The sequence below is a fragment of the Tachyglossus aculeatus genome, chromosome 2 (assembly GCF_015852505.1).
Source record: "Tachyglossus aculeatus isolate mTacAcu1 chromosome 2, mTacAcu1.pri, whole genome shotgun sequence".
In the NCBI taxonomy this organism is placed as follows: domain Eukaryota; kingdom Metazoa; phylum Chordata; class Mammalia; order Monotremata; family Tachyglossidae; genus Tachyglossus; species Tachyglossus aculeatus.
In genome coordinates, this window is record NC_052067.1 from 54889356 (window position 1) to 54914277 (window position 24922).

The 24922-nt window shown below is 46.2% G+C and overlaps 1 protein-coding gene across 1 annotated transcript in view; it reads left to right on the forward strand.

The window, feature by feature from the left end:
• Positions 1 to 24922, forward strand: part of IGF2R (insulin like growth factor 2 receptor) — a 140415-nt gene that overhangs the window by 44494 nt on the left and 70999 nt on the right. Inside the window, 11 exon segments of the mRNA XM_038742552.1 lie at positions 873 to 1005; positions 2163 to 2283; positions 5551 to 5659; positions 7944 to 8106; positions 9223 to 9397; positions 10021 to 10124; positions 12143 to 12307; positions 13809 to 13949; positions 16752 to 16895; positions 19010 to 19144; positions 22887 to 23034. Coding sequence (XP_038598480.1) covers positions 873 to 1005; positions 2163 to 2283; positions 5551 to 5659; positions 7944 to 8106; positions 9223 to 9397; positions 10021 to 10124; positions 12143 to 12307; positions 13809 to 13949; positions 16752 to 16895; positions 19010 to 19144; positions 22887 to 23034 — 1538 coding nt within the window.

The following is a 24922-nucleotide window of genomic DNA, read 5'->3' on the forward strand; positions in this document are numbered from 1 at the left end:
ATACTGACAGACATAACCTGACCGTCCTTAGCATCGTTATCCATCACTTCTTCAGTCAGACAAACTTTCTGTGATGTGAGAGAAATCCCCAGTTCATGCCGAGAAGTAGCAGGCCTAGTGGAAAGAGCATGGGCCTGGGCGTCAGAGGACCTGGGTTCTAATCCCGTCCCTGCCACTTGGCTGTTGCATGACCTTGGGCAGGTCACCTAGCTTCAGTTACCTCACCTGCAAAATGGGGATTAAGACTGCGAGCCCCACATGGGACATGGATTGGGGCCAACCCGATTAGTTTCTATCTATACCGGCGATTACTACAATGTCTGGCGCATAGTAAGTGTTTAACAAATACTATTTAAAAAAATAGCGAAGCCAAACAGGAGCTCGTAGCAAAGTTTTGAAAATTTTATGCACAATCCACCCCTCAGATAGCTCCAAATCTTGCTGTCTTCCTCTTCTGCTTAAATGTTCCCCAAACTCAGATTTATTTCTACAGTGATTTTACTGTTAGAGCTGCTTGCATAATTATTGTTCCATTTTTTTTCCTTTAGCCTTAACCACAGTTTTATTTAAAATTTGAGTTATTGTGCCTGTCACCTAATTACTGTTCTCGTTGTTACTGTGCCTGCCATTTATCGCTTGCTGTAGAACTGAACCCGTGTTTTATGTAGACTTATTTGAGTCTGCACCTCTAGTCTATCCAGTTTTGACTTGCAAAATAATTTAAAAAATTTTTACCCGGCAGAGTAACTGTCTGTGCAACCACACTGTTGTACTTGAAGAATCAAAATTCTCAAAATGAAGTCTGTAATGGGATGCATTCAGCACGGTTTTCACCTTTCGTTCAGTATTTTTTTTTTTTCCTTCCTTCTCAGGTGCCATGCTATGTGTTCGATGAAGATTTAAGGAAACATGACTTAAATCCCTTAATCAAGCTATCTGGTGGATATTTGGTGGATGACTCAGATGCTGATATGGAGTTGATCATTAACATTTGCAGAGACATAGGTTGGGACCCTTGGGATCGGGATTTGTGCAGGGGAAGGGGGGCTCACTTTGTCGCTCTCTATAATTTCTGGGGTCAGGTTTGATATAATAATAATAATGTTGGTAATGTTAAGCGCTTACTATGTGCCAAGCACGGTTCTAAGCGCTGCGGGGGATACAAGGTAATCAGGGTTGTCCCACGTGGGGCTCACAGTCTTAATCCCCATTTTACAGATGAGGGAACTGAAGCACAGAGAAGTGAAGCGCCTTGCCCAAAGTCACACAGCTGACTAGTGGCTGAGCCGGGATTAGAACCCACGACCTCTGACTCCCAAGCCCGCGCTCTTTCCACTGAGCCACGCTGCTATCATTCCAGCTTGGAGAGCTTCATCAGAGAGAAGCCTCCAAATCACTCACTGCCTCCGAGAAGCAGTGTGCGCTAATGGATAGAGCACGGGTCTCGGTTCTAATCCCGGCTCTGCCGGTTGTCTGCCGTGTGACCCTGGGCAAGTCACTTCACTTCTCTGGGCCTCAGTTACCTCATCTGTAGCATGGAGATTGATCGGGACCCCATGTGGGATCTGATTGGCATGTGTCTACTCCAGCGCCTAGTAAATGTAGGAAAGACAAGGCTAAAGTTCATCAATGAAGCCATTAACTAAGCCTCTAAAAGCCAGATTTAAGTTTGCTTAGGTTTTCGCAGGCCGCGTCTATGGCAGACAGCTTTCAGAGAAATGGCCAAGGGACCAATCTCTTGGGGGCTGAAAATCCTTAGGACTCAGGCATTTTCAGAGCAGAACTTGGAACAAAAACTCCCTTTCACCCCACTGCTGGAAGCGGCTCGAAGCAACGTGGCTTAGAGCGTGCGCTCGCGAATCAAAAGGACCTGGTTTCTTATCCCAGCCCCACCCCGGCCTACCGGGTGACCTTGGGCCTCATGTCTGTAAAATGGGGATTAAGACTGCAAACCCCATATGGGACAGGGACTGGGCCCCGCCTGCTGAACTTTTATCTACCCCAGCTTTTAGTATAGTGCCTGGCCATAGTAAGCGCTTCACAAGTACCACAATTATTACGGAAGAATCGTTGCCTCACTCGTAGATGGGGGGGAGAGGTTGGGTACAGCGAATCCCAGACCCCGGGTTTATTTTGATGTGTCACGAAACTTCCCTCACCAGGTGGTTTAAGTGAAGAGACACGCTCTTGTCCCCAGGGGAGTGCCGCCTGCCTGATTAAAGCGGGTCACAGCTATGACGTCGGTCGACCGCAAGAAGGACTGAAACTCTTCGGCAGAGACAGGTTTGTGGAGTGATTGCAGCCTGGTGCTTGACGTACTAATGGCGTTCTTTCTTAATGGGTTATTTGGGTTCTTCCTGGAAGGACAAAGCACGTCTGCCACCTCGTTAAGATGGTTCTTAGGATTTGCAGCAAGCCAAACCATTCTAGAAATGGCTGCTTTGGCAATGACTTTTTAGTAATGGTGTTTGGTAGTATGTGCTGATCACTGTACTAACCGTTGGGGTAATAATAATGATAATAATGATGGCATTTGTTAAGCGCTTAGTATTTGCCAAGTACTGGTCTAAGCGCTGGGGTGGATACAAAGTGATCAGGGTGTCCCACGTGGGGCTCACAGTCTTCACCCCCATTTTACAGGTGAGGTAGCTGAGGCACAGAGAAGTTAAGTGATCTGCTCAGAGCCACACAACTGACAAGTGGCAGAGCCGGGATTTGAACCCATGACTTCTGACTCCCAAGCCTGGGCTCTTGCCACTGAGCCACGCTGCCTCTCAGACTCCTAGTCAGGTTGGACACAGTCCCTCTCCCACACACAGCTCACAGTTCGGGGAGAGCAGGTCTTGAGTCCCCCTGTTTGACAAATGAGAAAGTTAGGGGTCCAGGGAAGTGAAGTGACTTGTCCAAGGTCTCACAGCTGACAATCGGCGGAGCCGGGTGACCTCTGTCTCCAAAGCCTGTGCTCTTTCCACTGAGCCACCCGGCTTCTCTAATGTGCGTCTTCTTGTAGACTGCAAGATTGTCGTGGGCAGGGAATGTGGTTTACCAACTCTGTGGTATTGTACTCTCCCAAGCGCTTAATACAGTGCTGTGCACCCAATAAGCACTCAATCAATACGATGGATTGGTTGATGGATTGGTCTCGAGCAGTCATCGGAAATCGATGCTGTGTAGTCCTGTCGTTTGCACCTACTATCCCATTCCCTTCGCCTTTTTAACTAAGCCAAATATTTTCTACTCGGAATATTTTCGCAGTTCGATGTGTCCCCTCAGTTCAGTCAGTCGTATTTATCGAGTGTTTACTGTGTTCATTTTCATGCATTCTGTTTGTCATTTAGTAGTGGCCTCACGGCAACTGGTTCAAGCCTAGATATTTCTCCCCAGGACAACTAGAGAGCCCTGAAGTAGAAAATGCGGAGGCAGGCATGGTGGTGTTTGCGGGGTCAGTAGGTAGTTATTTACCGTGGGCGCTGAGCAGGTTTGGAAGGCCTTGATCCCAGCAGTGGGGCCGCTGTGAAACTGTCCTCTGCCTGCTGCTGTTAGGAGCAAAGACCTCTCCAAAGCCGAGTTCATCCAGCACACATCTCTGTACGCCATCTCGCATCAGGCAGTGCCGCTCAGTACAGTGTGGCCTAGTGGATAGACACCGGCCTGGAAATCAGAAGGTCCTGATCCCAGCTCCACCACTCTGCTTTATAACCTTGAGCAAGTCCTTTACTTCGCTGGGCCTTGGTTCCCTCACCTGTAAAATGGGGATTAAGACTGTGTGCCCCTTGCGAACCAGGGACTGCATCCAACCCGATTTCTCTGTATTCACCCCAGCGCTTAGTACAGTACCTGGCACATAGCACTTAACAACTACCACTATTATTATTATTACTACAGTCTGTCCCAGGGCTGAGAGATGTACTGCACTCCAGACATCCCATGGGGGCTAGAAGTGATACCACTCTTCCTGGGCGGTGATGGTTCTCAGTGAGCCCACTGTTGGGTAGGGACCATCTCTATATGTTGCCAACTTGTACTTCCCAAGCGCTTAGTACGGTGCTGTGCACACAGTAAGTGCTCAGTAAATACGATTGAATGAACGATACGCAGGACCCCTGATGGGAAGGGGCGTGATGTGGAAGTGATACTGGAGGGTGGCCCCAGCCCAGTCAGGAGCTGGGGGGAAGCCGTGCCTCTCCAGAATGTTCTTTGCCAATGGAAGCCCTTGGAGGATAGAAAGGGAAATCAATCAATCGGTGGTATTGAGCGCTTACTATATGCAGAACTCTGTGCTAAGCACTTGGGAGAATTCAGTGCAACAGAATTAACAGACAAGTTCCTCACCCAGAACAAACTTACAGTCTAGGCACTGTAGAGAAAAAAGAACATAAGGAAGTCCTCTAGACTAAGGTCGTTGTGTGGCAGAGAATGTATCTGCTTACTCGGATTTGTATTCCTTCAAGTGCTCAGTACAGTACTGAACACATATTAAGTGCTGGGTAAATACACTTGATTGATTGAAAGGGTCTGAATGGACTAAAGAAGCAAGGCATCAAGTGCTCACTACAGTGCTGAACACATATTAAGTGCTCGGTAAATACAGTTGATTGATGGAAGGGGTCTGAATGGACTCAAGAAGCAAGACCTAATCCCTGCTGTGAAGGACTTTAGGGAAACAGCTTTTCTACAGGAATGAGTTTGGGCCTGGGAGTCCTAGGACCTGGATTCTACTCCTGACCCCGCCATTTGCCTCCCATGGGACTTTGGGCAAGTCGCTTCACTTCTGTGTGCCTCAGTTTCCTCAGCTGCAGAATTGGGGTTTTAATACCTGTTCTGTCCATCACTTAGACTGTGAACCCCTTATGGCACAGGGGACTTTCAGATTTGTCCGTATTAAGCTTAAAGAGTCATCTGGTTGGAAAGATCCCAAAGGCAGGAGAAAATACTATAAAATGGTTTCAGTAAATCTCTGCAGAGAAATATAGGTCATTGGTCTGTCTTTGAAGTTGCAATCCTCCCCCTCCCGCCAGTTTAATTTGGTGTGCATCAGTCTTTTCAGTTATTCTAGACTTGGAGAGTGAAACTACTGTATATAATACTGTTATAATACATTTCCCCTCCCCATCCCCCCAGCCCTACCTCCTTCCCCTCCCCACAGCACCTGTATATACGTTTTTACAGATTTATTACTCTATTTTACTTGTACATATTTACTATTCTATTCATTTTATTTTGTTAATATGTTTTGTTTTCTGTCTCCCCCTTCTAGAATGGGTAGGGACCGTCTCTAAATGTTGCCAGCTTGTACTACCCAAGTGCTTAGTACAGTGCTCTGCACACAGTAAGCGCTCAATAAATACGATTGAATGAATGAATGAATGAATAAAACACCCTTTTGGTGCCTGATGAAGTTGGAGATGTTTATTCCTCGGAACGGGGAAGAGTGAATGTATTTGGTAACAAAAAATCAGAGCCACGGGGAAATTGTAATCCCATTTTTTTGTGCATTTCAACTTCTGATCTTCCCGTGTCTCCTATTTTCCATTTCTGTTTATCTTTCAGACTTGTTCTAAGTTATTTGAAAGACGATGAAGAAAGTAAGCCAGATTTCTGCAACGGCCATAATCCAGCAGTGACCATTACATTTATATGCCCGTCAGGGAGAATAGAGGTAAGCAGTTCCACCTACTTTTCATTTTCAAAGTTCTTCTGAAGTGCTAAATTATAGTGTGCATTACCGTGTTGGCTCTTATTTACTAGAGTTAAATACTAGTTATTGGTAGGTAAGGGGAAGAGAAAGGAGAGAAGTGGTGTGAATGAATGGGTAAGTCACTTAACCTCTCTGTGCCTTAGTTACTTTATCTGTAAAATGAGGATTAAAGCTTTTGAGCTCCACATGGGATATAGAATTTATTCAATGTTGTTAGCTTGTACCTAACCCAGCGCTTGGTACAGTGCGGGGTACATAGTAAGTGCCTAATAAATACCATTAAAAAAATCCAACCTAACAAGTAGCACATACAACTTGATATATCTGTGGTGTGTAAAGGATTGTTCTAAAAATACGGTTTCAGAGGTGGCTTTGCTGCTGACCCGATCTGGGGATTGGAAATTAATCAGGCAATGCTTCTTGGAGGAGGTGAGTTTTGAGGATGGCGTGGAAGATCGGGGAGAGCTGCCATCTGGCAGAATTAAAGCAGAAAAGACTCTGGGGCTTGATGGGGGGAGGCAGGAAGAGGCAAGAGCAGGGCCTGGTTAGCGTGGGAGGAGACAATTTGTAAAATGCGTGAGGGGAGTTTCTGAAAGTTTGATGTGGAGTGACATGGATTCCCTCTGGAGGTGTTTGAGGAGGAGCGGCGAGATGTTTGTCAAAGAGTGTAGAGGTGGGAACTCCAGTTATGGGGACTGATAATGCTCTGCGGGAGGAAGACGAGAGCTCCAGAGTAGTGGCCTTGAATCAGCCATTTTTTCCTGGAAAGGAGACTTCTTCACGGAAAAGTCTGTCCTCATTGACTGGTTTCTGATTTTTATGAGCTATGTTTATTACCCCGAGCCTTTTTACAGTATGAGTCAGGAGTCACAGGGCATTATTCAGGGATCTGTGAGTTTTCTATTTAAACCGTGGTTTGTGTCTCTTAAAGGGATGTAGAAACTGAAAATCGGCTGAAGAGATTACCAGCGTGGTCTAATCCCGTCACTTTGGAAGTAAACTAAATTGTGTATATAAGAAAAGTAGGCTGTAATTTAATCAGTTGGGCCCTGCTCTTTCGCTGACTCATTATTTCAGTCTTCATTGAAAATCTGAGTATAACACCTGCCCTTAAATGAGCTCATTTTTGGTAATTGAGGTACACCCACATATCCCTTCCATGTTTAATTATGTGGCTGCCAGATCGGCAGTGATTTCCGATCAAGATACTGACCTAGCAAGCGTTCTTCAGAACGTAGCACTGATTAGGAGTCTGAGGTCGTGGGTTCTAATCCCGGCTCCGCCACTTGTCAGTTGTGTGACTTTGGGCAAGTCACTTCACTTCTCTGGGCCTCAGTTCCCTCATCTGTAAAATAGGGATTGAGACTGTGAGCCCCACGTGGGACACCCTGATCACTTTGTATCCCCCCCAGTGCTTAGAACAGTGCTTCGCACATAGTAAGCGCTTAACAAATACCATTATTATTATTGTCATTTTTGTTCATCTTTGCTACCCAGAGTGAATATTGTGCACCTGGAAATAGACTTTCGTAGGCATCAGTATTAACAAACATTGTTTAACATAATGGAATTAGCTACATAAATACTTTCAGAATTTTAACATTTAAAAAGGTCCAACTGAATAGAATAGCTGAATTCCAGTGAATACTTTTTAAGAGGCCTCGAAGTCTGAAAAAACAGTAAGGCTAGTTCACAAACTGCAGCCCCCCCCCCCCCCCCCCCCCTTTTTTTTTTGGTCTCTTGTTTAGCATTTCATTCATTCAATCATTCATTCATTCAGTCGTATTTATTGAGCGCTTACTGTGTGCAGAGCACTGTACTAAGCACTTGGGAAGTACAAGTCAGCAACATATAGAGACGGTCCCTACTCAACATTGGCCCACAGTGTAGAAGCATTTCTTTCTTTCTAAATGTCTCCCTCTCTCTCTTCTCTCGGAATGGCCTTAAATAATAAGCAAATCAATCTCCAGAGTTGTTGATGGCACTCTTCAGTCACTTTTTTGCTCATCCTCCTCTTCAGCAAATTTCCCAGTCACGTCAACACCACCTCAAATTACATCTCTCACCAGGTAGTTTTCACACAGGGGTCAGTGCGTGCTTTGTAAAAAGATGGACTGAATTTGTGACACTGCATTCTCAACTGCCACAGAATTGCTTCCAGTATTCTCTCCGTTCCCGGTTCTGGAGTTGCGTATTTTTAATACGTTTTGTGATTTCTTTCTCTTCAATATTCCCCCCCTTTCAGGGCACAGCTCCCAAGCTCACAGCTAAATCCAACTGCCGATATGAGGTGGAATGGGTCACTGAATACGCCTGCCATAGGGATTATTTGGAAAGTAATTCCTGCTATCTAAATAGCAGCCAGCATGATATCTCTATAGATCTGAGTCCTCTCACCCAGCTAAAAGGTGAGTATGTCTTGGTTGTCCTCTTTCAATCAATCAGGGGTTTTGATTGCTAGCCTGCTCCGTGTAATGTATTACAGTCCTTGAAAGAATATCCCAAAAGCAAAAGACACAGGGCCTGCCTCAGGGATTTTTTTTTTTTTTTAGTGGCGCTTAAGTGTGGAGGGAGGGTATTCCAGGCCAGGGGAAGAACATGGGCCAGGGGTTGACGGCGGGACGGGCGAGAATGAGGCACAGTGAGGAGGATGTAGTCCCTCTTCATCCTTCGTCCTATAAGGAATTGATTTTAGTGTCATTCTCCCTATTACTTATGTTATACTCTCCCAAACATTTAGTACAGGTCTCTGTACACAGGTGCACAAATTCTGTGGAATGACATATAATTATTAAGTGCTATAGGCGCTCAAATGCTGCCGATTGACATATATATGTTAAGTGCATATGGTGGGTTAAGTACATAAGTACCAAAGGGGCACAGGTCTCTTTTAGACTGTGAGCCCACTGTTGGGTAGGGACTGTCTCTCTATGTTGCCAACTTGTACTTCCCAAGCGCTTAGTACAGTGCTCTGCACACAGTAAGCGCTCAATAAATACGATTGATTGATTGATTGACTCGGGGAATTGGGAATTAATTAGCAAAAGTGTCTTGAGGACTCTGAAGAGGGAGAGAGCTGTGCTCTGGTGGATTTGAGGAGGAGGGAGTTCCTGATGTGGGAGGAAGGAGAATCAGATGAAGAGGAAATAGGATGTTCATTAAGTTGAGAAGCAGCATAGTCTAGTGGGCAGAGCACCGGCCTTGGGGTCAGAAGGATCTGGGTTCTAATCCTAGCTCCTCCCACCCGTCTGCTGTGTGGACTTGGGCAAGTCACTTCACTTTTCTTTGCCTCAACTCCATCAACTGTAAAATGGGGATGAAGACTGTGAGCCCCACGTAGGGCATGGACTGTATCCAACCCGATTGGCTTGTCTTACCCCAACACTTAAACAGTGACTGGCACATAGTAAGCAGTTAAGTATTATTATCGTTGTCATCATCATCATCATTATCCTCGTTATAATTGTCATCATCGTTATCGTCGTTACTAGCAATTTTAAAACATGCGCTTGTTTTTTCTTCAGAGTCCGGCGATCCATACTTTGCTACCGATGATAAAGAATATCTCTATTATCTGAACGTGTGCGGCACCACGGAAGCCCGCGTGTGCAGTGGCAAAGAAGCCGCCGTTTGCCAAGTGAAGAAGGGCAGACAGGATCAAGTCAAAGTGACTGGGAAATACCAAAATCAGACCCTCAGGTGCCTGCCACAGTTTTCTCAGTGCCCTCTCCCCCGTTCTTTCTCCTTCCCCTTTCCCCTTCTAGCGCTAGTAGTAGTAGGAGGAATCCATGGGTCATTCTGTGAGTTGAAAGAACCACTTCCCCCCACACCTGGCTCACGTCGGGCCAGAGAGTTTTGGAGTCAAAGAAGCAGCGTGGCCTTGTGGACCGAACACAGCCTTGGTAGTCAGAAGGGTCTGGGTTCTGATCCCAGCTCTGCCCCTTGTCTGCCGTGTGAACTCGGCCAAGTCACCCAACTTCTCTGTGTCTCTGATCCCTCATCTGTAAAATGGGAATGAAGACTGTGAGCCCCACGTGGAACAGGGACTGTGGCCAACTTGATTATCCTGTTTCAACCCCAGCGCCTAGTACAGTGCCTGGCACGTAGTGAGCACGTAACAAATACCGTTAAAAAGAAATTCCAAGATTCCCTCCATATGCAGTTTGTTTCCTTTTCAGGCTTTCACAGTCATTTAGATTATGCCCGTATTTTAGCAGTGACAGTTCTTCCTCCTCGTGGCAAGGGGCCCGGTAGGGGTTCAAAACAAAGAACCTTCTTTGTCATTTTGTAAATTTGGGTGTGTGTCCGTGAATGAAATCCAGGTACTCTGACGGCGATCTCACTCTGATTTATCCAAACGGAGAGACCTGCAGCTCGGGATTTCAGCGGATGACTATTATAAACTTCGAATGCAATCAAACAGCAGGTGAGGATTCATTAGAGCTTGCCGGGCTGACTTTTGAATTGCTGATGTTCGTCTGAGGACGTGGAAAACTAATAGTATCGCGTCTCATCAAGCCAGTTATGATTAGCTTCCTCTTTCATTTTCCTGGTAGGCACATCAATTGATATTTATTGAGCGCTTATGGTGTGCAGAGCACTGTACTAAGCACTTGGCAGGGTCTGGGCAGGAAGTGCATCTACCAACTTTGGTATATTTTCATCTCCCAAGCGCTTAATACAGTGCACTGCACACAATAAGCGCTCAGTAAATACGACTGATTGAGTAGGTAGACCCAGTTGTTGCCCACAAGGAGCTGACGAGCATCCAGTTCTTGTTATCCTTTGGTTTCAGAAACTAGCCCAAGTTGATCCGTTCCTGCAAATAGTTACCCTGCTGCCATTCTAGACTAATACGTATCAGAGATGGCATTGAAGATGAAAGGACCAGGATTAAATCTAGAGCACGGGAGGTTAAAGTTCACTATGATGCCCTCAGTTTTCCTTTAAAATATGGATTTAGGGAAGAATCGAGTATCCTTACGAAGAGAACCCGCGATCTGGGATAGAGGATCACTTGGGCCTTAAGTTGACTGAGGCCTCTGGGATCCACAGCCTTGAAGTAACCCGACGGTTCTTAAATTCGACTTTTAAATTTAGCGTTTGTAGAAAGAAAGCCAAAGTGGCGTGGGGAAGGTAGTTTTCGTAAATTTTGGGGACCTACTAGCTCATCTATAAACTCGTTGGGGGCAGGGAATGTGTCTGTCTACCAACTCTGTTGAATCGTACCCTCCCAACTGCTTAGAGTAGTGCTTTCTGCTCCCAGAAAGTGCTCAATAAATACCATTGATTGATCTTGTATATTTGCTTTTTAATCTTGAACCCTGTTTTCTCTGTATCAAATATTTCGTACACTTGAGACGTAAACCAGTCTGATTAGTGAACTGTGGCATGTGTTTTAAGTTGACTAAATCGGTCCTTAGTAATACAGTGATAATTGCTCTCTGCCTGAACTGACTTGATTAATAAGTAGCGTGGCTTAATGGATGGCGCACAGGCTTGGGAGTTAGAAGGATCTTGGTTTTAATTCCGTCTCTGCCTTGTCTGCTTTGTAAACTTGGACAAGTCACTTCACTTCTCTGTGGCTCAGTTACCTCATCTGTAAAATGGCGATTAAGCGCTTAGTACAGTGCTCTGCACACAGTAAGCGCTCAATAAATGCGATTGATTGATTGATTAAGGCTATGAGCCCCATGTGGGACGTGGACTGTGTCACACCCAGTTAATTATAACAATAATAATAATAATGATGGCATTTATTAAGCACTTACTATGTGCAAAGCACCGTTCTAAGTGCTGGGGAGGTTACAAGGTGGTCAGGTTGTCCCATAGGGTAGCTCACAGTCTTAACCCCCATTTTACAGGTGAGGTAACTGAGGCCTAGAGAAGTGAAGTGACTTGCCCAGAGTCACACAGGTGACCATTGGCAGAGCCGGGATTTGAACCCATGAACTCTGACTCCAAAGCCCGTGCTCTTTCCACTGAGCCACGCTGCTTTTCTAGGTAGATACAATTAACTTGTATCTGTCTACCCCAGTACTTACTACAGTGCCTAGTATATGGTATGCGCTTAATCAATCAATCAATCATATATATTGAGCGCTTACTGTGTGCAGAGCACGGTACTAGGTGCTTAACAAATTATATTAAAAATCAAAAACAAAAAAAATACAAAACAAAAAAACGACCTCTTTTCTCTGTTCCAAGCAATAGTTTTTAAACTTTTGAGCTGTTGTGATTTGTCAACTCTGGCATGTGTTTTATGTTGACTGAATCAGTCTGTAATAAAATAACTTTGTTTGCTCCCTGCCTGAGCTTGACTGGGTTGATAAGTCAGAGCATTCCAATAACCGATACGCTTACCAATAACCAAACCACCTGAAATCCTAGGTGTTTTTTTTCCCCCATATTAATGTAGCTATTTTTTTTTTCCTATCCTTTCAGGAAACAATGGAAAGGGAGCCCCAGTTTTCACTGGGGAAGTGGACTGCACGTACTTCTTCTCCTGGGAGACCAAGTATGCTTGCGTTAAGGAGAAAGAAGACCTGCTTTGTAGCATCTCTGAGGGCAAGAAGCATTATGATTTGTCTCCCCTGGTTCGTAACTCAGGTAATGTTTCTGTATTTGAGCCGCCTACAACCAGTCAGTCAGTAGTGTTTATTGAGTGCTTAATGCGTGCAGAACATTATACTAAGCACTTGGGAGAATACAGAATAATAATGATAATAACAGTGGTACCTGTCAAGTGCTTAACATGCCCCAAGCACTGTCCTAAGTGCTGGGTTACGTAGAAGATAGGACCCCGATGGGGCTCACAGTCTAAATAGGAGGGGGAATAGGTTTGAATCCCCATTTTGCAGATGAGGGAACCGAGGCACGGGGAAGTTATGTGACTTGCAGAATATCACACATTAAGTAAGTGGCAGAAGCGGGGTTAGAAACCAGGTCTTCTCAGACCAAGCCCATGCTGCTTCCACGAGGCCTCACTGCTTCCCCTTCAACTCGCATATTCTTTCACCAGGTCCCGTTGCTTTCAACCTTCACAATATCGCTAAATTCCACACTTTCCTCTCCACCCAAACTGTTTCCACATTAATCCAAGCAGTTACCCTATCCTGTCCCCCACGCCCTTGGCCTGTGGATCCCCTGGGTACCCCAGCCTCACCCCCACAACCCTTAAGTCTCTCTGTAAATCCATTATTTACAGGAATTCAGTCTCCCCTTCTTGTCTGTAAGGTTGTTGTGGGCAGGCAACTTGTCTGTCCACTTTGTTGTATTGCACCCTACCAAGTAGTTAATACAATGCAGTAAGTGCTCAATAAGTGCCATTGATTTATTGTCCCTCCCCCCCCATTATCATCTCTTCTTCTTTTCCCCATCCCTCTCCCTCCATCTGTTTTCTCTCTTGGCCCCTTTCTTCCTTTCCGCCCCCTGTATTGTAGGGCTTAGTACAGTCCTCTGCACATGGTAAGCACTCAGTAAATACCATGGATTGATGCCCCACTCTAAAAATAAACAAAAAAATGGCATCCTTCCTGATTCCCACTTAGGGCAGGTGTAGAAATTTCAAATGAATTCACCTATTCAATAGTGCGTGTACAGTGTTTACAGCATTAGTCATGTGGGAGAGTTCAGTAGCCAAGAAAGACACTGCCCTGCCCTCAAGAAGCCTGCCGTCTAATAGAATTCCAGAGGTCTCTCCACTTCTTTCTGGCCTTGACTTTGCTTTTACCCAACTGGTGACGTAGAAAGTACATACGCCTTGGGGAAATTAACGTGACAGGAAGGTCACTCCTGTGTTGTGCTTCCTCAGCTGTTCTGCTGGTTTGCTTCTGGAATTAGGGTGTGTTTAAGGAACAGTCAACCTGTTTCACTCCCCATCACTTCATTTGCCCCTCCCTCCCAGCAAGCTGTGAGATGCTGTGGTTATTTTGTGAATGTATATGTTTAATGCCCATCACTCTGTAGGGCCCTGTTTTTTCTCTCTCCTTGACGTCGAAACAATCGACCAATTTCAGCAGGAACCCCACACCCGCTCTCCATCTTTTACGGCTCTTTGAAGCTTTACTGCAGAAAGCCCTTTTTCCGAATCACAATTGCTCTCTTCTAGAACCCGAACAGAACTGGGAAGCTGTTGATGGAAGCCTGGAGGGATTTAGGAAGAAGCAGATTTTCATTAATATCTGCCACAGAGTGCTTCAGGAAGGCGGAGCTGAGGGATGTGCTGAAGATGCAGCTGTGTGTTACGTGGGTGAGTAAAAGCAACATAGAAGCATAACCCCTCACTGGTCTCTTCATCATCATCATCATCATCATCATCATCAATCATATTTATTGAGCGCTTACTATGTGCAGAGCACTGTACTAAGCGCTTGGGAAGTACAAATTGGCAACATATAGAGACAGTCCCTACCCAACAGTGGGCTCACAGTCTAAAAGGGGAAGACAGAGAACAAAACCAAACATACTAAGCTCTCACGTTGGTGTTGTCACCTCGGGGTATCAGACACACCTCTCCGTGTGTGTGTGTGTGTGTGTGTGTGTGTGTGTGTATTTTCATGAATAGGTAGGAGTTTTCTTTTGGAGAATATAAATAATAATTGTGGTATCTGTTCTGCGCTCAGCACCGAGGTCGATAGAGAATAATTAGGTCTCACGTGGGGCACACAGTAAGTAGGAGGGAGAACAGATATTGAACCCCATCTTGCAGATGAGGCAGCCGAGGTGTGGAGAAATGAAGTGACTTGCTCAAGATCACACAACAGGTAAGGAATGAGAACCCAGGTCCTCTGACTCCCGGTCACGTGCTCTTCCCGCTAGGCCACGCAGCTTCTCCCCTTCCCACCACCTTGGTTGCGTCGCTTATTTATTTTTGGGCATTTTCCTTTGGAGCCATTAACGTCCAGCCAGTGACATGGGGCTAGGTCAGCTAACTTGGTACTCTGAGGCAGCCCTGATATCCCCAAAATGACAATCTCTGCCGGTGAGTGGGTCATTTCGGAAGGTTTCTGGTTGAACGCAGAGCGCTTAGACGTCAAAAGTCAGTTACACGCCCCTTGTTCTAAGTGAAAGCCTTTCTGAAGATCTGAAGCAGAGCGGCACAGTGGAGAGAGCACGGGCTCGGGAGTCAAAAGGACCTGGGTTCTAATACGGCTCTGCGGCCCGTCTGCTCTGTGACCTAGGGCAAAGGACTTCGCACTTCTGTGCCTCAGTTACCTCATCTGTAAAATAGGGATAAGAGTGTGAGCCCCATGTAGGGCAGGGACTTTGTCCAACCTGATTAACTTGTATTTACCCCAGTGCTTAGAACAGTGCTTGACTCGTACTGAGCACGTAACAAGCACCATCTTGATAATAACGGGGACCGCCGTGTTGGTGACCTCGTCGTTACCTTTCAAAGCAAGTTGGTGTTGAGAGTTACTAGACACGTGCACAAAGTTTACAGCAACCGTGGGGTTAAAGCAGGTGGACCAGAATCCTTCTTGGAGAGAGAGGATAAAGAAGCAGCGTGACTCAGTGGAAAGAGCCCGGGCTTTGGAGTTAGAAGTCACGGGTTCAAATCCCGGCTCTGCCACTTGTCTGCCGTGTGACTTTGGGCAAGTCACTTCTCTGTGCCTCAGTTAACCTCATCTGTAAAACGGGGATGAAGACTGTGAGCCCCACGTGGATCACCCTGTAACCTCCCCAGCGCTTAGAACAGTGCTTTGCACATAGCAAGTGCTTAATAAATGCCATTATTATTATTATTGATGGTTGTGTTGACATCCGTCTCCAGCCTGGAAGCTCATTATGGGCAGGGAACATGTTTAGCACCTCTGTTGTGTTGTACTCTCCCAAGCGCCTAGTACAGTGCTCTGCAAACAGTAGGCGCTCAGTAAATACCGCTGATTAATCCACACCTTTCCCGCTGTCAACCTTGGATAGCCACCCCAGGAAAAGCCTGGATATTACCCTCTCAAACTGCCACGCTTGTGGCGTCTCTAAGATGAGGCAGGCCCTGTCCGAAACACTTGAGGTCTTTATCCCTTGGAAGCTCCTTAAAGCAGTCAGTCACCTCGCCCCCACCTACCTCGAGAAGCAGCGTGGCTCGCTGGAAAGAGCCCGGGCTTTGGAGTCAGAGGTCATGGGTTCAAATCCCGGCTCCGCCAACTGTCAGCTGTGTGACTTTGGGCAAGTCATTTAACTTCTCTGGGCCTCAGTGACCTCATCTGGAGAATGGGGATGAAGAGTGTGAGCCCCCCGTGGGACAACCTGATCACCTTGTAACCTCCCCAGTGCTTAGAACAGTGCTTTGCACATAGTAAGCGCTTAATAAATGCCATCATTGTTATTATTATTACCCCGCTGCTCAGATCAGCGAGACCATCACTCTCCCCACCTTCAAAGCCTTAACGAAGGCACATCTCCTCCAAGAGGCCTTCCTTGACCAAGCCCTCATTTCCTTTTCTCCCACTCCCTTCTCTGTCCCCCTTGCACTTGGATTTTCCCCCTTTATTCACCCCTCCTTCAGCCCCATGGCATTTATGTATTTATCCGTAATTTCTTTACATTAATGTCCGTCTCCCCTTCTAGACCGTAAGCTCGTTGTGGGCAGGGACCGTGTCTGTTAACTGTTGTACTCTCCCAAATGCTTAGTGCAGTGCAAGCACTCAATAAATAGAAGCAGTGTGGCTCAGTGGAAAAGAGCCCGGGCTTTGGAGTCAGATGGGTTCAAATCCCGGCTCTACCAATTGTCAGCTGTGTGACTTTGGGCAAGGCACTTGACTTCTCTGTGCCTCAGTTTCCTCATCTGTAAAATGGGGGTGAAGACTGTGAGCCCCCCGTGGGACAACCTGATCACCTTGTAACCTCCCCAGTGCTTAGAACAGTGCTTTGCACATAGTAAGCGCTTAATAAATGCCATTATAAATAAATACCATTGATCGATTAATTACCCTGAGACTAACTTGGACAGGGAACAGAGCTAAATCTGTTCATTTGCTGCCTCTGTTTAGCTACGAGAAAGATGACCCCCCTTGTTTTTGTTCACTTTTTTCTATTTCTCTCCCTTCAGATAAAAATGTTAAAAAAAATCTGGGCAAGTTTGTGTCTTCTCCTTCAAAGAGCGGCAACAACATCCAACTGACGTACGTAGACGGCGATGACTGTGGGCAAAACAGGAAGACCCAGAGCATTGTAACACTGATATGCAAGCCAGGTAAGAGAGAGATTCATTCATTCATGCATTCAATCGTATTTATTGAGCGCTTACTGTGTGCAGAGCACTGTACTAAGCGCTTGGGAAGTACAAGTTGGCAACATATAGAGACGGTCCCTACCCAACAGCGGCCTCACAGTCTAGAAGGGGGAGACAGACAACAAAACAAAACAGATTAACAAAATAAAATACACGGAGTAAATATGTACAAGTAAAATAAATAGAGTAATAAATATGTACAAACATATATACGTGCAACGGCCTCTCCTGGGAGCGGTTCTTGTTGTCTGTGCCTGACAGGCTGAGGCCAGTCTGATCCATTCATTCATTGTCGTACTTTTTGAGCGCTGACTGTGTGTAAAACACTGTACTAAGCACTTGGGAGAGTACAATAGAGCAATAAACAGACATATTCCCTGCCCACCAGTCACTAGGAATGGCTGGGAACAGCTGGATACTCTAGTAATCATCTTAGCTAACAGGTAAGTTTCTGCGATCTGCCCCTTCTTTTACTTTGCTTCCTTGAGTCGCCTATTATTCTGAGCATTTTTTTTATGTCAAATTGGTCACATTTTGTCACCTGCCCCTTCAGAAGGGTCGGACTTGATACAGTGGGTCTTTGCCAAACTTCCACAGCATTCTTGGAATGTGCATTCGCTGTGTCTTCTCGCCCCCCCTTACGCTGGGACAGCCTGCTTAGACTGTGAACTTCAAGTAGGACAGGGATTGTATTCGGTCCGATGAACGTGTATCGAACCCAGCGCTGAGGACAGTGCCCGACACACAGTAAGCGCTTCACAGATGCCATCAAAAAATTGCAGTCGAAGTTGTGGTACTAACTGGGCTGAGGTCTGAGATAGTTTAAGGGAACAGTCTCGCCTGACGTGCAGGCCCGGCCTCGGAGTCAGAGGATCTGGTTTCTACTCTCAGCTCTTCCACTTGTCTGCTGTGGGGCCTCAGGCAAGTCATTTGCCTTCTGTGCCTCAGTTACCTCATCTATTAAATGGTGATTAAGTCCTACTCTCTCCTACTTAGACTGTGAGCCCCATATGTGACAGGGACTACGTTCAACTGGCTTGCCTTATATCCGCTCCAGCGTTTAGTACAGTGCTTGACACACAATAAAAGCTTAACAAATTCCAGATGCCGTCCCTGTTCCTGTCCCACGAGGGGCTCACAACTTAGGTAGCAAATTTCTTTGATTCCTCTTTTAATGACTCTCCTAGGCATTTGTAATATTGCTTAGGTAATTTTGATCTTTAAGAGAGGCACTGTTTCAGTGTCAGTGATTTGCTTCATTTCCTCGCCAAGCTTTACGGTGTTACAGATGGCTAAGCCTTCTCAACAGTTGAAGCTTCAAGTATGTAATGTTTTTCGAGTGAGTCTTCGGCCCTGAAGCAGTCTCGGAAGAATTTGAGTTACAGAATCAGAAGAATCTGGTGGCATGTTCATATTTCCTCTGACTATTTCCCCTTTTCCCCTCCCAGAGGCTAAATGAGATGAACACTATTTTAGAAACCATAAAACCCTTTAATATAGAAGCAGCACGGCCTAGTGGCTAGAGCCCAGGCCTGGGCGTCAGAAGGACCTGGGTTCTAATCCCGTCTCCGCCACTTCTCTGCTGTGTGTGACCTTGGGCAAGTCACTTAACCTTCCTTCGCCTCAGTTCCCTCATCCTTAAAATGGGCTGTGTGGCCTACGTGAGACAGGGACTGTTTCCAACCCAGTTATATCTACCCCAGCACGGAGAACAGTGCGTGGGCACGTAGTAAGCCCTTCCTAAATACCATTATTATTGTTATTATTATTATAAATGTTAATTCCACCGTGGAGCATAGTTCACAGTGTTTGTACTGAGCACCTGAATTAGCACTCCAGAACTAATATTTTCCTCTGAGCGTTGATTGGGAAGAAATTGATAGGGGACTTGATTTCCCCCAAATCAGCTCAGATCTCAACCCGAGGCCAGTGTGAATGGAATCGAGTATAGTTGCGTCATTTCCCTTTTTCGGACACTGAAATGATGAGGTGTTAGGTCCAAGTGGGTATTTCATTTACAAGTACGGAAGGAATTTTGATGGTGACCAATCGTTCGCCTTTTTTTCTGTCCACAGGTGACCTAGAGAGCGCTCCGGTTTTGATGAGCTCCGGGGACGACTGCTTGTATGAGTTCGAATGGCGCACGGCTGCCGCTTGTGTGCTGTCCAAAGCCGAAGGAGACGACTGCAAAGTTTTCGACTCGCAGGCCGGTGTGTATCAAGGTTGAACTTGTGATGAGAGGGGGTTTGGGAGAACTTCTCGGGGCAAATGTTTAGGCATCTGTCATTCTCCCCGACAAGAAGCAGTGTCTCAAATATGATTGAATGAATGAATGGAGAGAGGACAGGGAGTCAGAAGACTTGCCCGGGTTCTCATCGTGGCTCTGCCAGTTGTCTGCTCTGTGACCTTGGGCAGGTCACTTTAACTTCCCTGTGCCTTAGTTACCTCATCTGTAAAATGAGGATTAAATCCTAGTACCCCCTATTTACATAACTTCCCTGTGCCTTAGTTACCTCATCTGTAAAATGGGGATTAAATCCTAGTACCCCCTGTTTACATCGGGAGCCCCATGTGGGACAGGGGCTATGTCCAACCTGATTATCTTGTGTCTACCCCAGGGCTTAGTACAGTGCTGGGCACATACTAAGTGCTAAACAAATTATATTTCATTCATTCAGTTGTATTGAGCGCTTACTGTGTGCAGAGCACTGTACTAAGCGCTTGGGAAGTCCAAGTTGGCAACCTATAGAGGCGGTCCCTACCCACCAGCGGGCTCACAGTCTAGAAGGGGGAGACAGACAACGAAACAAAACGTATTAACAAAATAAAATAAATAGAATAAATATGTACAAATAAAATAAATAAATAGAGTAATAAATACATACAAACATATATACATATATACAGGTGGTGTGGGGAGGGGAAGGAGGTAAGGCTGGGGGGGTTGTGGGGAGGGGGAGAGGAAAAACACACCAAAACAAAGCATCCCCTCCTCCCCCCACCACACACACACAAAAACAACTTTTACCTTTTTGAATTTGTGATGAATTTATGGGCAATGCATTGAAGAAGATTCATCACATTTAAGATAACTTCTGCTGTTGGATAATTAAGGCTGCTAGAATTACAATTAGGAAGTAGCGTGGCCTAGTGGATAAAACACGGGCCTGGGATCCCGAGGACCCAAATTCTAATCCAATCTCCACCACTTGCCTTCCGCGTGACTTTGGGCAAGTCACTTAGCTTCTGTGCCTCAGTTTTCTCAGCTGTAAAATGGGGATTCAATACCTGTTCTCCGTCCTGTTTAGACTGGTAGCCCCACGTGGGATTGGGATTGTGTCCCACCTGATTAGGGAAGACAGTTGATTTCAGTGCCTGTTTTCCCTGCTGGGCTATAAATTCTTGGAAAGCAGGGATCGTGCCGACCTCTGTTATACTCTTAGAGCGCTCAGAACAGGCCTCTATGTTTGTACATATTTATTACTCTATTTATTTATTTTACTTGTACATATCTATTCTATTTATTTTATTTTGTTAGTATGTTTGGTTTTGTTCTCTGTCTCCCCCTTTTAGACTGTGAGCCCACTGTTGGGTAGGGACTGTCTCTATATGTTGCCAACTTGTACTTCCCAAGCGCTTAGTACAGTGCTCTGCACATAGTAAGCGCTCAATAAATACGATTGATGACGATGATGATGGGTCAGTGTCCCTCCCGCTCCAACTCTCGACTCTGTTTGAGACCCGTTCTTCCCCTAAGGCCAGAGAAGCGACATGGCCCTGTGGAAAGAGCACGGGCCTGGGAGGGCCCGAGTTCTAATCCCGGCTCCGCCGCTTGTCTGCTGTGTAACCTGGGGGGGCCCGTCGGTTAACGTCTCTGAGCCTCAGTTCCCTCCTCTGGAAAATGGGGACTCAGACTCTGAGCGCCACGTGGATTGCGTCCAACCCGATTAGCTTGGCTCCCCCAGCTCTGAGTGCAGTGCCTGGCGCATAGCGCTCAACAAATACCATTTTTTAAAAAAATTAAAATTGAAGAAATAGAGTCCCTGTAGGTCTCCCCACCTGGCCGCAGCCCTAGACTCAAAAGACGCTTTCCTTCGTTGGCTCGGACTAACGTTGTGTCTTTATGGCGACGCTACTGCCCGCGCCTGCGGTCAGAGGCCCGTTCGTGGACGGGCCCGGCCGAGAACGCGGGAACGCCAGTCCGCCTCCCTCCCGCGGCTCGGAGCTTGTACATATTTATTACTCTATTTATTTATTTATTCTACTTGTACATATCTGTTCTATTTATTTTATTTTGTTAGTACGTTTGGTTTTGTTCTCTGTCTCCCCTTTTTAGACTGTGAGCCCACTGTTGGGTAGGGACTGTCTCTATATGTTGCCAATTTGTACTTCCCAAGCGCTTAGTACAGTGCTCTGCACATAGTAAGCGCTCAATAAATACGATTGATGATGATGATGATGATGAACTTGTATCTTCCCCAGAGCTTAGAACAGTGCTTGTCACATAGTCGCATAAGAAATACCATTAAAAAAAGAATTTAAAGCAGGGAGGAGTCCGAGTTGAGCACCTGAAAGCCGCCCTTAAATCGAGATGGAAGCAGGTTGAACCATACGTGAGTCCACTGTAATATCAGGACAGTACTAGCTGGTGAGAATTCTCCGGTCCTGGTTTATGTATTGAACGTTTATCAGGCGCGTGGCACTGTATTAAGCGCTTAGAAGAGTACAGTACAATAGAGTTGGTAGCATCCCTGCCCCCAAGGAGCTTACAATCTCGTGGGAGCTTACCATCTCGAGAAGCAGCAGGCCTAGTGGAAATTGCAAGGTGTTGGGAGTCAGAGGACTTGAGTTCTAATTCTGGCTGGCTTCGGGCGAGTCGTTAAACTTTTCTGTGCCTCAGTTCCCTCGTCTATTCTCTCCTACCCCCATTTGGGATGATCTTGTACCTATATCCAGGGCTTAGGCCGAAGCGCTCAACAAGTACCACAATTATTGTTATTATTACTACTCTCCAGTGCCTGGTGGTTCCTGGAAGAGGCTTTAGAGAGGGATTGTTTCTGGTCACTGGTGTCCTGAAGCTGGCTTGGTCATTTGGCCATCACACAGTAGTACCCCGACTTTTCCCCCAGCCAGTGGGTAGAGTACCAGGGGAGTCAGAAGGCCCTGGCTTTGAATCCCAGCTTAAAACTTGCCCGCCCAGTGACCTTGGACAAGTAGTGGCTGGCACCTCGCTCACTCCAATGCCTTTTAGTAGTAAAATTCAAATTTACCACGTAGCTTCTCGACACACCGTACTAGTTGCGTGGGAAGTACATAATAAATGATTTGTTCCCTGTCACCAAAGAGCGTACATGCCTCGTAATGGAGGCGACAGCCACAAAAATATTTATGACTGGGGTAGTTAATAAATAGTTGATTGCCTTATTGAAAAGATATAACCAAGGGTGTCCTAGGATAACTGTAACCGGTGCCTTCTTTAAGTTGCCCTGTGTGGTATTGGTTAAGCACTTAATATGTGCCAGGCGCTGTACTGAACACTGGGGTAGATACTCGGTAATCTTGTTGGAGACAGACCGTGTCCCATATGGGGCTCACAGTCTCAGTCCCCTTTTTACAAATGAGAGAACGGAGGACCAGAGAAGGAAAATGACTTGCTCACGGTCACAAGTAGTGGAGCCGGGATTAGAACCCAGGTCCTTCTAACTCCTAGGCCCTTGCTCTATCCACTAGACCACTCTGCATAAGTAATTGAGTAATTGTGCCTTATACAGCAATTGTCCAGCCTCTTGGGGGACATTGGGAACCCGATGGGCACACTGCAGCGTAAACTAATAAAACAGTGTCTCAGAAGAAATTCAGGCCCCAAATTCCCCCTTAATTGTCTACATTTTTGTGACGTTTACTGGGGAAGATGTCACTCACTTTGTGTGTTTGGTTTTTATTCCCATTTAGGGTTTTCTTTTGATTTGTCACTTCTGACGAAGAAAACTGGGAGCTACCTAGCTGAAACAGACAAGTACAAGTTTCTCATCAACGTCTGTGGCCCTGTATCTGAAAACTCCTGCCCACCGAACTCTGGAGCGTGTCAGATAGATAAGAGGCAAGTAGAACAGGTGACCTCCATTGGTTGTGTATCTGTAATTGTATTTATTTGTATTGATGTCCCCCTCCTCCCCTCTAGACCGTAAGCTCGTTGTGGGCAGGGAATGTGACTGTTGGGGGTTGTATCGAGCTCTTCCAGGTGCTTAGTACAGTGCTCTGCACACAGTAAACACTCAATAATACAATGGAATGAATGAATGACTGCTTCTTGGACTCTGCCTCCCGAGTGGTTCTATATTAACAGATACTCGTGATGGATTAACTGACTGTATTTATTGAGCGCTTACTCTGCCCAGGGCACTGTACTAATCGAGTGAGAGAGTATAAGTCCATCGAGGGCAGAGATACTGTTGTTTTGTACTCGACCAAATGCTCAGTACAGTGCCGTACACACAGTAAGCGCTCAATAAATACACCTGACTGACTCCAGTACAACAGAGTTGGTGGATAAGTTCCTAGCTCCCCATGGGCATACAGTCTTCAACAGTCAATCAGTGGTCTTTATTGAGTGCTTACTATGTGCAGAGCACTGAACTAAGCACTTGGGAGGGTAGTTCCCTGCCCACTATGAGGTTCCAGTCTCTCTGGGGAGACGTTAAGGACAGTGAATTATGGTTTTGTACACGAAGGGCTGGGGGCTGAGGATGGGGGGAATAGCAAGCGCTTAAACGTTAGGCTTGGGGTAGGGATATAGCGCAGGCCCGGGGGTCAGAAGGTCATATATGTTTGTACGTATTTATTACTCTATTTTACTTGTACATATTTATTCTGTTTAGTTCATATGTTTTGTTGTCTGTCTTCCCCTTCTAGACTGTGCACCTGCTGTTGGGTAGGGACTGTCTCTAGATGTTGCCAACTTGTACTTCCGAAGTGCTTAGTACAGTGCTCTGCACACAGTAAGCGCTCAATAAATGCAATTGAATGAATGAGTGAATGAATGGGTTCTAATTCCAGCTCCGTCACTTGTCTGCTGTGTGACCTTGGGGCAAAGCACTTCACTTTTCTGTGCCTCAGTTACCTCATCTGTAAAATTGCAATTGAGACTGTCAGCCCCAGGTGGGACAGGGACTGTGTCTAACCCTGTTTGCTTGTCTCCACACCAGCGCTTAGTACAGTGCCTGGCACGTAGGAAGCGCTTAACAAATACCATCATCCTTATTAATATACCGTTCTAGTAACTTTGCCTGGGTGGACTAGGAAAAGATGGTATAAAGCAGCGTGGCTTAGCCGAAAGAGCCCGGGCTTGGGAGACGGAGGCCGTGGGTTCTAATCCCAGCTGTGTGACTTTGGGCAAGTCACTTCACTTCTCTGTGCCTCAGTTCCCTCATCTGTAAAACGGGGATTGAGACTGTGAGCCCCACCTGGGACAGCCTGATAACCTTGTATCTCCCCCAGGGCTTAGAACAGCGCTTGGCACATGGCGCTTAACAAGTACCATCGTCATCATCGTCATTATAAATGCTTCCAAATCAAGAACTGGAGAATGTTAACCTTTTTTTTTTTCCTTCCCCCCAATTACCACTTGTAGAGGCAAATGCGTTGATTTCCGTCTCTCTCCAAAGTAGGGAATTCCACCGGAGGCTTTGAATTGGAAGCATCCTGGCTCCCCGGGGGTGATTGGGCTGGGAGGGTTGGGAGAGACGGGGCAGAGGAAGGACAATGTGGACGAAGAGGAACCTGGACTTGTGGGCTTGGATCCCTCAGCTCGTCGTTAGGGAGGTGGTCTGACTGAGAAGGGGGCAGAGCCAGACGCATTCCCTCCCCGCAACGAGCTTACGCGCTCCCAGGTTAATAATAATAATGATTTTGGTATTTAAGCGCTTCCTATGTGCCAAGCGCTGCGTACGGTAATGCAGGCTCACTCAGGCACAGATAAGCTCATCTAG